The following is a 12,756-nucleotide window of genomic DNA, read 5'->3' on the forward strand; positions in this document are numbered from 1 at the left end:
TTTTCAGTTTGAGGACTAAGTGAAAACATTGAAGTCATATTTTTTTTGACACTTTTTAATTGTCTTCTCCTGTTAATGAAAAAAACTATAGGCTTTTCTTTGTATTCAGGATGATTCAATTCTAAATGCCTCTTCAACTTTGAAGGCTTCATGGACTCGTTTNTTTTTTACCTTCATGACCCACCAAAATATTTTACGTTTGTAATTGTGTAATAAAAGGCAAAATAAAACACATTTGAATATCTACATAAAATTTTTTAATAAAATTTACTTGTTTTTCCTGTTTTTTTCGCATATTCGAGATGAAATAATTTTCATTGCCGGAAGTATTAATTATTCACCGATTGTGTGTGGATAACGCGTTTCAGCAATTAATTTTGAAATTTCATAAGAAGCCAATACAAAGTTTTCAGTTTGAGGACTAAGTGAAAACATTGAAGTCATATTTTTTTTGGCACTTTTTAATTGTCTTCTCCTGTTAATNCATATTTTTTTTGACACTTTTTAATTGTCTTCTCCTGTTAATGAAAAAAACTATAGGCTTTTCTTTGTATTCAGGATGATTCAATTCTAAATGCCTCTTCAACTTTGAAGGCTTCATGGACTCGTTTGAAAGTTCTGCATTACATATTACACAGAATGGTTTGTTATCATCGCCCTCGATGAAGCCAAATTGAATGTAATTTTCAAAATACTGTCGAGTCCAGGCCTCCTTTTTTTTCGTAAGAGAATTACTTTGCAAATCGGACGACTATTTATTAGAACCAATATTAGAACTTGTACTTACATCACTCGACTCTTGGTTGGTGTTTCTTATGGAACCGGTACTTGGTTTTATTAACCACTTATCCATTATAAATAAACGTGAGAAAATAAGACGCGTATACGTATTACAATTTTAATAATTCGTCGTAGANTTTTTAATTGTCTTCTCCTGTTAATGAAAAAATCTATAGGCTTTTCTTTGTATTCAGGATGATTCAATTCTAAATGCCTCTTCAACTTTGAAAGCTTCATGGACTCGTTTGAAAGTTCTGCATTACATATTACACAGAATGGTTTGTTATCATCGCCCTCGATGAAGCCAAATTGAATGTAATTTTCAAAATACTGTCGAGTCCAGGCCTCCTTTTTTTTCGTAAGAGAATTACTTTGCAAATCGGACGACTATTTATTAGAACCAATATTAGAACTTGTACTTACATCACTCGACTCTTGGTTGGTGTTTCTTATGGAACCGGTACTTGGTTTTATTAACCACTTATCCATTATAAATAAACGTGAGAAAATAAGACGCGTATACGTATTACAATTTTAATAATTCGTCGTAGACGCGCATTGCTGGACATCAAGGTTCAAGCTGAAATAAATATTTAGCCATTGCTATGATATGCCTATATCGGTAATTAATTTGTAGATAACGGATAACGGATTAGTGCCGTAACAACCAACGACACTTGTCATTCATTTAATACTATTATAATGTATTTATAGATACGGCGAATGTCATACTATTCGGGTTTTTCATGAAGCCTAGTTGATAATCTCAATAATTATTATTTATGTTGTAAATAATAGTTATTCCTATTAATGAATTTATTTTTACTTAAAAGTTTAAATTATCAAACGAAAATGATAAATAACAAATTTAATATGAGAATTTCATTAAATTTTGCGACCCGGTATTAAATTTTTTAAGGCCCGGTGGTAGGTCGCGACCCAGTATTTGGGAAACGCTGACCTATACAATCAATTTAATGGAGATTAAGATGAAATTACAAAGATAATGAAATTAAACGCTGACGTTATGTTGGTGCGGACGGTAGATGGACACGTCGAGCGGTATTCAGGCGGAACGTAGCTGTATCATCAGACACAGTCCTCGATAAGACGACTTAAAGGTAAGTTAGTGGCGGGTCGTCGTCTGCCATGTGGCATTTGATGGACTTTGTACCGCGGCCTATCGTACGTGGTGTTAGTCAGTCAAACTACCATGTACACCTCTAATAGGGTGACGGTTATCAAAGATGGCAGTGGTCGCGGGGCTCTGTGTATCGTGTTTGCGACGCGGGACACTGTCAATAAGAATACTAAAACGAGTAATGAAAATAAAAGTGAGAAGAAGCTTTAGTACCCTTAGAGATAGTCACTCTAAAATTTCTTGTATTTTTTTTTGTAAAATAAAAAATGGCTTAGTCTATCCAAAATATTTTCATCACGAATTTTATTTATCGCGAAAGTTTTTTTATTTTATCCCTCCTCATAAAAATTATAAAATAATGATTTATACTCTTACAACCGATTTACTACACTTATCAATAACTTTGTACCAGCAAATTTCTTATTCTCGAAAAAATAATACGTTACCAACTAAATTAAAGGTTTTTTAAAAACTTACTGAACTGGAAGACCTAATGTGAGATATAAATTTGTGTTGCTTTTGTCGTGAAGGAAGNCGTCTGCCATGTGGCATTTTATGGACTTTGTACCGCGGCCTATCGTACGTGGTGTTAGTCAGTCAAACTACCATGTACACCTATGATAGGGTGACGGATATCAAAGATTGCAGTGGTCTCGGGACTCTGTGTATCGTGTTTGCGACGCGGGACACTGTCAATAAGAATACTAAAACGAGTAATGAAAATAAAAGTGAGAAGAGGCTTTAGTACCCTTAGAGATAGTCACTCTAAAATTTCTTGTATTTTTTTTTGTAAAATAAAAAATGGCTTAGTCTATCCAAAATATTTTCATCACGAATTTTATTTATCGCGAAAGTTTTTTTATTTTATCCCTCCACATAAAAATTATAAAATAATGATTTATACTCTTACAACCGATTTACTACACTGATCAATAACTTTGTACCAGCAAATTTCTTATTCTCAAAAAAATAATATGTTAACAACAAAATTAAAGGTTTTTTAAAAACTTACTGAACTGGAAGACCTAATGTGAGATATAAATTTGTGTTGCTTTTGTCGTGAAGGAAGTATGAGTTGTTAGGGAAGCAGGCAGGAGAGATTGTCGCTGGACAATAGAACTAAACAAAACAAAAGGAAAACCACTACAAAATAAATGAAATCAGTTTTGAACTAACAGGATTTGACAGTTTGCCAAAAAAAATCTCTTTTGGACTAAAACCATTGTATTGTAAAACCCACTTTTACTATAAGAAACGCATGAGAGTTTATAAGGTACCTTTTGATTTCAATTATAATACTTTTGATTTACCCACAAGAAGCTTATATTTGTTGGCAACAACTTTAATATCATAAAATTATTCATAAACAAAAAAACATTATTATCATTAATACTATAAAAAAGTTTATAGATTTTTTTTTCAAATCAATGTTCTTTAATTTAAAAAAATTAATTAACTACATTTAAAAAACTGTGATATTCTTTATTAATTTGTACATATCTAGTAAAAGATTATTTTTAGTTTTCATACCAAAATTGGTATTATATCATAAATTGAAAATAAAATTATTTTAATAAAGTTTTTTTTACAATATTCTGATAGAATAGTTAATTTTTATTAAATTAAAAAAATTATTCAATTTATTTTTTCAATTTTTAAACAAAATCTAATGTTTAACATTTTCCTGTTTTCTAGTAATAAATTAATTTATAGGGAAATAGTGCGCACATAACGAAAAACAAATACTGCCGTATTAGTTTTAAATATCACCTGAAAATAATTAATAATTTTTAATTCAGTATATCAAAGGCTTTTTTCATAACTGTATAAATTGCATTGAGTTATGAATTATTTTTAAGTAAATTTAGAATGTATGGTAAATATACATATATTTGTTATTGTTAAGTGATTTTACCTGAAACCATGATGGATGTTTGATAATAATTGATTGTACGAATATGTATTAATATTGTTGACAAGTTTTTTGACGATTTATTAAATAACTTTTATATATTCAATAATCAAATTTTGTTTACTTTTTCTTGTTCAATCTTGTAATGTTGTCCTAAGATTTATCGTTTCGTCTTGTATCTTAATTGCATTTTCTGATGAGTAATGAACATTTGACCATTTCTTTTCTAAACTATTCAGTTTATTTTGTACTGGTAAAATCGTAAATACATCTACATATTTATTATTTTAATAAAAGTAATAAACCAAATAATAAAGGAAAATGAAATAAATATAATGTAATGTGGTGTTAAAATAACATGTTTTGATGATAATAATATTGAGAATGTTAAAACTATCAGTAAGATGGTAAGTAAATGGTGGCTGGAAAATTAAAGGTAACGGTCAAAATAAGATATACATAAATATCTACGACTAAATAATAGTGGATGTAATAAAACAGTAGAGTGATCTGGGGTTTGAACAATGTTGGGTTAATGGAAAAATCTACGACTCGTTTCTTATACAGAGTGTTCAGTAAGTTAGGAAACAGTTAAATTGTTACAAACAATGAGTACAATAGAAATTCGTTTCCTTATTTACTGAACACCCTGTATATAAAAAATTCTTAACACTATAACATTAATCAGAAATATAACTCTTATAATGTACTTTTTCTTTTATCTTTGCCAAATAATTTTTTTTTTTCATTTGAGTAAGTATATTTTATTGAATGATGTTGTAATTTCCACGCATATTACTTTAAAATAATTTTTTAAATATTTGGCTATAAATTATTAGAAAAATACAATGTCACGAAAATTGTATTATGTACCAAATTTATATCTTAAAAATGCTTTGTAATTTAAATACATCCATGTAATAATCATCTAATTCATAGTTACTGTATAATAAATAATAAAATTATAGTAATAAAACAGTCTCGGCATTCGAGAATACCGTTAAAAAGAGGTGGAGACTATCATATTTACAAGATAAAAATCCTGAGGTAGCAGTCTCTTCTTTTTTAGTGCATCATAACAGTAGTGCAGTAGTTACTGAGTAGAGTAAAATAGCATTGAACAGTACAGAACATAGTAGTGGAGTTAACTGGTCACATAGATATTTAGCACAATACGGTGGAAAGTGAGAAAGAAACAATCTCGACCACCTTACGCCTTGTGACGCTTACAAATCTTATTTCGGTGTTCAAATTAGTTCTACTTGGCTAATATTTATTTTAAGAACTCAGATAAAAATAACAAAAAAGTGAGTCAATTTTATAAAACCCTGTCATGTATTATATTGCTAGAAGATTATTGATCGTTATTAAATTGTAAAGTTATATGAGTAATTATACATGGTAATTCACTTATGCTCTACCACATATAGTCATTTTACAAAAAGAATATTTTTTTTACATTTTTATATCACAATAAAAATAAAACTTTTGACCAATACCTTTTTTTGATTCATATTATTATATTTAAAATTACTCCAGTGATAAATTCAAAAAATATTTAAATTTATGTAGAAATTTTATCTAGGTGATATTATGGTTGCCCTATGTGTCCCGTCATTGATGTTCGTTAGAAAAAGACATAATTTATGTCTTGTTGCTTATGTCACATAAGCAACAAGACTAACTGCCTAATACGCATAGAAATGCATATAATTTAATATTTGTATTATATGAATATTTATAGTTGGGTCAGGTTTACTGATAAAATATAAGAATTAAAAAAAAATACTTTATGTTTTTTTTATTATTATTATTACTTGCTTTGACATCAATGGCTATTAGCGAACAATTTTTTTTTTATAGTGTTATTACATAAGTAAATAAATCTATACTTAAATTAATAACTTTTTATTTTATTATTAAACTATTTTTACAATTTTTTTTAACAAATCTGTATATTTCAAAAATTTATTAAGATTAATTTCATTTTTCGATTGTGGTCCGAGGCTTTCAGCTAAGTGGTGGTTTATTTTGAACAGTTTTCTGGCCCCTTCGTATTATCTACAATCATTAAAAATATGTTTAATCGATAAAGGAGTAACGCACGTTGAACATATTAGAGGTTCCTCTTTTTCCATTAAAAAACCGTGAGTCAACCGTGTAGTCTTATGTGGATTCGATTAATTTTTTTTCATTACTAATACTAGTTGAGGAGTTTCTAAGCCATATAATTGTAGTACTCTTTATTTCACTAAGTTTGTTATTTGAATTTTTCTAATTATTTTCTCAGTTTTGTATTTGATCGTTTTTTTGTGTCAGTGCATGTTAAGGCGTCTATATTGTTTATCTCGGTGTTTTCTATAGCTTTTTTTTGAAAACTCATCAATTATTTTGTTGCCCATTATCCCGACAGGACCGCATACCCACATTATTACTATACCGTTTTTTTTCGCTTTTTCTATTTTGTTGATAATTTTTGTTATAACGCTCAGTGAGTATTGTAGACTTGTATTTTTCTATATTATTAGTAATGTTAATTACTATTGAAATAGTTGTAGCTTTAGCATAATATATTGAACATTTTTTTGATAGTTTATACATGCATTTTAATTTGTTTTTTACAATATCAAATCTCACTTCTCTTTCGTCTTTTGACTTTCGAAGCGTTTGTCTATATTTCATAGTATTTTATGTATTTATCTTTCATATTATTGAATTAAATTCTGTAAATTTTTGTTTGTGTGTACTGTTTGATTGTAGATTGCAATTCAGTGTTGAAATGTTGTTTTTCCATGTGGCTATTTTACTGTGTTGTCTGCCAATAATTTTAGTTAACTGAATACTGTTTTGATTTGCCAGTTTGTTGTGAGACGGTATCTGTTTTGACATATATTCGTCAGGTATTTTATGGGTTATTGCCGTATATCAGAGAGCTGTTTCGATTCGTTTTATATAAGGTGGACGTTTACCTGAAATGTTATAGATACTACTTATTGGAGTCCTTTTGAATGCACCAATTGCTAATCTCTTTCCCGAATTGTTTATGCTATCTATAAGATACAGAAGTGAATTAGAGGCTGTTCTAAAAATTTTTGACTCATATTGTATCTTTGATTGTATAATTGCGTTATGTATTTTAAAAACTAAAATAGTTAGATAAAAATGAGAGTTAATTTCATTGAGGATGTGACTTGACGGTCATGAAATAATATAAGTATTAACTATTAATAAATTAGAATCTTAACAGGTAAATTTTTTATTGTTCTTATATATATTGAACTTTAATATATAAGAATTTAGAAAATAATAATTGAATTTTTTTTGTAACCAAGTCGAGTATGAGATTAAAACAGATAGTCAGTAAGGGGTCAATCCATGCCAAATCATCCAGAAGTGGTTACACGACCACCTCATATTTTTCTTGAATTTTCAGGGTTTATTATTTATGCTATAACTAGATTAACACAATTTTTTTTTTTTTTTTTTATATGACCTTCCAATTTTTATGGCTATTTCAATGTAAAAAATGTTGAAAATAGCCAGAACGTTAAAAAACACACAGATTATTCAATATTAACACAATCTAATTAAAATTTTAGGGTCAACCTTATTATAACTTAAAATTAACATTAAAAAAAAAAAACAAAAAATTTATATGAAATTTCAAACTTTAATGACTTTCTAAAAATGGTGCTTTTTTTGAGAAAATTGACGTTTTTGAGCTCACTAAAACCATTAAGATGTTATTTTTTTTTTGTGATTTTTAAATGTGGTATTGTATAGTGTATAATTTATGTTTCAACTAAATTTCAAATATTTAAAACAATTTTCTTGGGATTTATAGGCCTACAAAGTTAGAAATTTTATAAAAAGACACGTAATATTCACCATAAATGAAAAATTAGAAGTTTGCTGATTAATAAATATATTCTTGTAGCAAGTAGGACACAGTGATTTGCCAGGAATTAATTCTAACACAAAATTCATGGGTTTTTTTAAATGATATAATTGTATTTTACGTAAACCCTTTTTAACATTTTTTTTATGATTATTTAAAGGATCACAACAAGTTTGTCCATATAAATGATTAAATTTATTTAAATATTTTATTTTGTGGTACTCACAAATCGTAGTTATATTTATTTTGGTCCGTAAATTTAATAATAATTTTTCTTCTTCATTATTATGATCAGCAAGATTAATTAAATTTTTAGAAAAAGATCCATACACTGATTTATGACAATCTTCATTAGAAAAATTTCCGACGGAACATNATATTTTATGACAATCTTCATTAGAAAAATTTCCGACGGAACATCTCATATTTGATGAAGTGTAAAATTAAAGTGTCTATTTTTCAATAATATTTCGAAAACCTAACTTAGCACATTCAGCGTTTGAAACTGTTGGTAAAACAATAGTTTATGACGTGCACTTTGGATTGTTTCTCATACTCTAATAGTTTAATAGTTCTTTCAAGATTATAAAATAACTAAATAAATAAAGTCAGTGGTTTTATTTTTATTTTCTTCATACAACAAAGAATATCATAAAAAATTAAGAATAGATTTCAAATAAGTCATGAGTAAGCTATTAGTGGAAATAATTGAATATGCTTTTTGACGTAACTAACTTAAAATATATATGATTAATTAGTATTTTACTATCATGCGAATCGCGATTGAATGTTCAACGTAAATATTTTATTTGTATTTATTATTTGTAAAAAGAAAAATTAATTCAGCTAATTAAGCTTGGCCTACAAAAATCGAACAGTTGTATTCTAAACAAACCCACATTATTTCATATATGTAGTAGAATCGATAAAAAATCAAGAGTCGTAAAATCCTATAACACAGTTGTATATTTTATATTATAACAAAATTAATATTATTAATATTATTATTATTATTCATATGTTATTTCCATTTATCTTTCATTTTACGACAAAACAATTCATAATCAATATCATATGTCTTTAATTTCATCTTTTAACAAAACAATCATAAATCACTTACCTTATCTACCCCTAACATACACCTTATAACATTACCACCTTAACATTTCTTTTTTTTTATCACACACTCTTATCGATTTACACGTTTATCGTACAATAAAATTTTGACAGTATACCTAATAGAACAATAGAATTCGTTTAACGCGATAAAAGTCGGCTTCATGTTTGATCATCCCGTTTGGCCGCCACAGGGGCTTATTTTTAAATCGTTCGTTCGATGAAAATGTTCGTACTACAAACGAATTCTTTTGTTTCATTAGGTATACAATCAAAATTTTACTATTCGATGAATACACTGTATCATACAACATCGAAGTTTCACTTCAATAAGATTATCTATAAATTTTATAACTTTCAGTAGAGCAGTTTTTGATTTAGAAATTTATGACAAACGCAAAACTTAATATTAATTAATAACGCTTTTACATTTTTGGATTTTAACAATAAAATAATAAATATATACGTGTTATAATGCTTTCAATCCCAGCTTGGATACTCTAATGCTCTAAAAAAAATTGAACTTTCGTGTTTTACATAGGAAATATACAATAAAAGACAATTATATTTTCTATCAATAATTAAATGAATTAAAATTTTTTAAGACATTATAAAAACATTTGAATTGATAAAAAATATTAAATGTAAGATAAAATAAAAAATAGAATTAAAATTATAGAGACCATATTTATTTATATTTGTTATAATTATGTTTTGTATATCTAAGTGTATTTCCTGAAATTTTGTCAATTTATGAAATATTTTAGTGTAACACTTTGTTCAATCTAGTAATGTAAAATAAAACTATCAGTTAAAAAATTGGACACCATGTGGCGTTGGTATCTAATACAAGTATAAAAGTGAGTATATTTTTACATACCACTAATATTTTTTGTAAGTTATTGTTGTAATAAAACAAAATATTTTGTAAAATCATGTCATGTTATTTGATTTAAATAAATAACCCAGCACTGTAGGTGCATTTCACAGTGGATACAAGTATAGAAGATATTTAACAGTGATTAAATCAAAGAATCAATATCATAAAAAAACGATTCAATGAAATTATGTATACAGCAATTACAAGTTTTAATCTTTACAAGTTTTGTAATTCATAAGATAAGATTTATAAGTTAAATATGTATGTAGTCATTTAAAAAAAAATTTAATTAATACATTTATTAAGAATAAATTAAAAACAATTTTTTAATTGATAAATCAAGAATTATATGAAATTAAAAAATTTCATAAAAGTATTTTCTTAACATAATCGAGTAGCTAATACTAAAGAATCATCCTGTTTACAACAATTTTATAACTTTTTCTATAATATGTCAATACTAAATTACTCAATATCACTTTCATACTAAATTTAATTACCATAATAAGTAATTATTCATGTATTACACTTATAAATCATTCAATGTAAATTTCATTGAAATAACACTTATGATAATCGAAGACACTAATATTACAGCCTCCCCTATATACGTTGTATTAAATTAAAGTAAAAAAAAAAAAACAGCACAGTGAGGACGTGGCATAGTTGGGTCAAGTATAATAATATATATTAATATACTAGCACACAAGAGCTTTAATTTTTGATGATTGTGTCCATCTTCAGCTTCACCTATAATATTTTTCAAAACTAATTGTCGTTTGGGCATATTAGAAAAAATCACATGAATTGGACGCAGCCAAATTCAAAGAATGTGCAGTAGAGTGAACATATATAGCTGTGGGATATAGTTCTCGAATGTATGCCTGAACACTATTAAATTTACCAGACATTGATGCGGCTCCATCGTATCCTTGGCTTCTCATCAAGTTCAAGTTTAATACTAGTGAATTTAAGAAATTTAAAATTGCAGTTGCTATTCCTCTTCTTGTTAAATCTTGTAAAGGAACAAATTGCAGAAATAGCTCTTTTATGGTATATTCCGGCAAATCAATAAATCGAATACATATGGACATTTGTTCAATGTATGCAATGTCATCAGTTTCGTACACCAAAATTGAAAAATATAAAGATGATTTTATCTGTGACTTTAAATTTTCAAGAATTAACCCGTTGCATATGTCAATTATTTCATTTTGAATGCGGGCACTTGTGTACATAGCATTGATCTTACTCTTACACAAAAATTCTTTTAGGTTTTCATCATAGCAAGTAGCTCTATGTTTCAGCAGCTCTCTGAAAATTACTTGATTCTGATCTTCATCTTCTTTACTCTCCGATTCAATTATTACTCGTTCACTGTTAACGTGACCCCTTAAAGCTAAACCTTGTCTTCCACAAACTACTACGGTTTCAATAATAGGTTTTAGATTTATCCTGTTCTCAATAATCTCTTGTTTTTTCATTTTATCGAGTTGTAGATCTATTTTTTCTGCGTTTCCTTTAATAATCTGGCTGACTAGTGCTGCTTTCTCCATGTTTTTTAAATGATATTTGTTTTTGTTATGATCATTGAAGATTTCTTTGGCGTGTTTCCAGTTTGAAAATTTTTCGGAGCACAACTGACCAGACTTCTGATGATTACCCCATCTAACGTTACCATCAACTGATTGAAATAAAATGCAAAATTTACAAAATGCGCCATCTAGTTTTGCTGAATAGATTAACCAATTATATTGATTAAGCCATCAATATTGAAATCTTAAATTCCGACTACCACTTGAAGGAAATAGACATTCTACTGGCGGCTTCCATAACTTCTTTAAAACTTCAATTTTTTGAGAATTTGTTAAATTTGCATTTATGAAGTTGCAAATATCATGATCATCAGTATAAGTTACTGAAGAATGTGATGATGACATTTTGGCAGGTGTTTCAATTTGTGGTTCATTTTTTGATCCTGTATTTAGAAAAGTGATAATAAATGTGTAGGATTGTAGTAATAATGTAGTAATATAACTTTTGACATGAAAATCATTGACTCCTGAGCTGATAAAATGTAGGTAACTTTAGTTTAAAAAATTAAAAAAACACGCTTTTAAAACACATCGAATTAAAAGTTTAAAACAATTTTTAAAACAAGCTTAAAACAGTAATGAACGAAATATACTAGTATTATTATGAAAAAATGTGTCGGGCACTCAATACACGAAAAATATGACATAAAGTGCCCACGCTTTTTTTTTACAATAATACTAGTATTTTTCGTTCATTACTGTTTTAAGCTTGTTTTAAAAATTGTTTTAAATTTTTAATTCGATGTGTTTTAAAAGCGTGTTTTTTTAATTTTTCAAACTATATTTATTTTTCACTTTTTAGTTTTTTTAGTTTACTGTTGCATTGTATATTGTAACTAACGACAAACACATAAGTAGTAAAGGAATTCTTTTACTTTTTGATAATTGTGTAGTAAATAAATTTTGAAATAAATTAGATGTGATACGGCCCATATTGTTCGCTAACAAAAATTTCAAATACTTTATTGTGGAAATATTTATAGTATGAAATAATCTTTTTTATTGTCATTAATTATTGTTTATTGTCCATAATTGTCGCTTAGCTTACAAATTTTTCGGGGGGGAGTTTCAAACCCCCCCTCAACATACGCCAGTGCAATATGTATAATATGATTTTTTTCCAAGATTATATATATTAATATAAGATTATATAATACCTACCAAGTTTAGTCATAATTTATTTACTTTAGTACGTGTTGCAAGAGGATAAAAATTTGAATCCAAAGGGCATTTATATTATATATATTACGAAAAATAATGAACAAAAATAATTAAAATGGATATGATCATTATTTTTTTTTACTTAAAATTTACTACAAAACAATATTATTTTTTAATTATTTGAATAAATAATTGTTTTATGATTGATCATTTAAATTTGAGAATATCAGAATATTTTACAAAATGTTAATTTAACAACAAATTGTATCACAC

At 27.1% G+C, this 12,756-nt stretch overlaps 1 protein-coding gene across 1 annotated transcript; it reads right to left on the reverse strand.

Annotated features, from left to right (window-relative positions):
- Positions 1-10,515: 10,515 nt before the first annotated feature.
- Positions 10,516-12,496, reverse strand: LOC126907710 (zinc finger MYM-type protein 1-like). The gene is made up of 3 exons (XM_050689242.1): positions 12,484-12,496; positions 11,526-11,705; positions 10,516-11,459 (listed from the first exon to the last, which is right to left on the reverse strand). The coding sequence occupies exons 1-3, from the start codon at positions 12,494-12,496 to the stop codon at positions 10,516-10,518; spliced, it is 1,137 nt and encodes a 378-aa protein (XP_050545199.1).
- Positions 12,497-12,756: the final 260 nt, after the last annotated feature.

This window comes from Daktulosphaira vitifoliae, unplaced genomic scaffold (assembly GCF_025091365.1).
Source record: "Daktulosphaira vitifoliae isolate Bord-2020 unplaced genomic scaffold, ASM2509136v1 Scaffold_1, whole genome shotgun sequence".
Lineage (NCBI taxonomy): Eukaryota > Metazoa > Arthropoda > Insecta > Hemiptera > Phylloxeridae > Daktulosphaira > Daktulosphaira vitifoliae.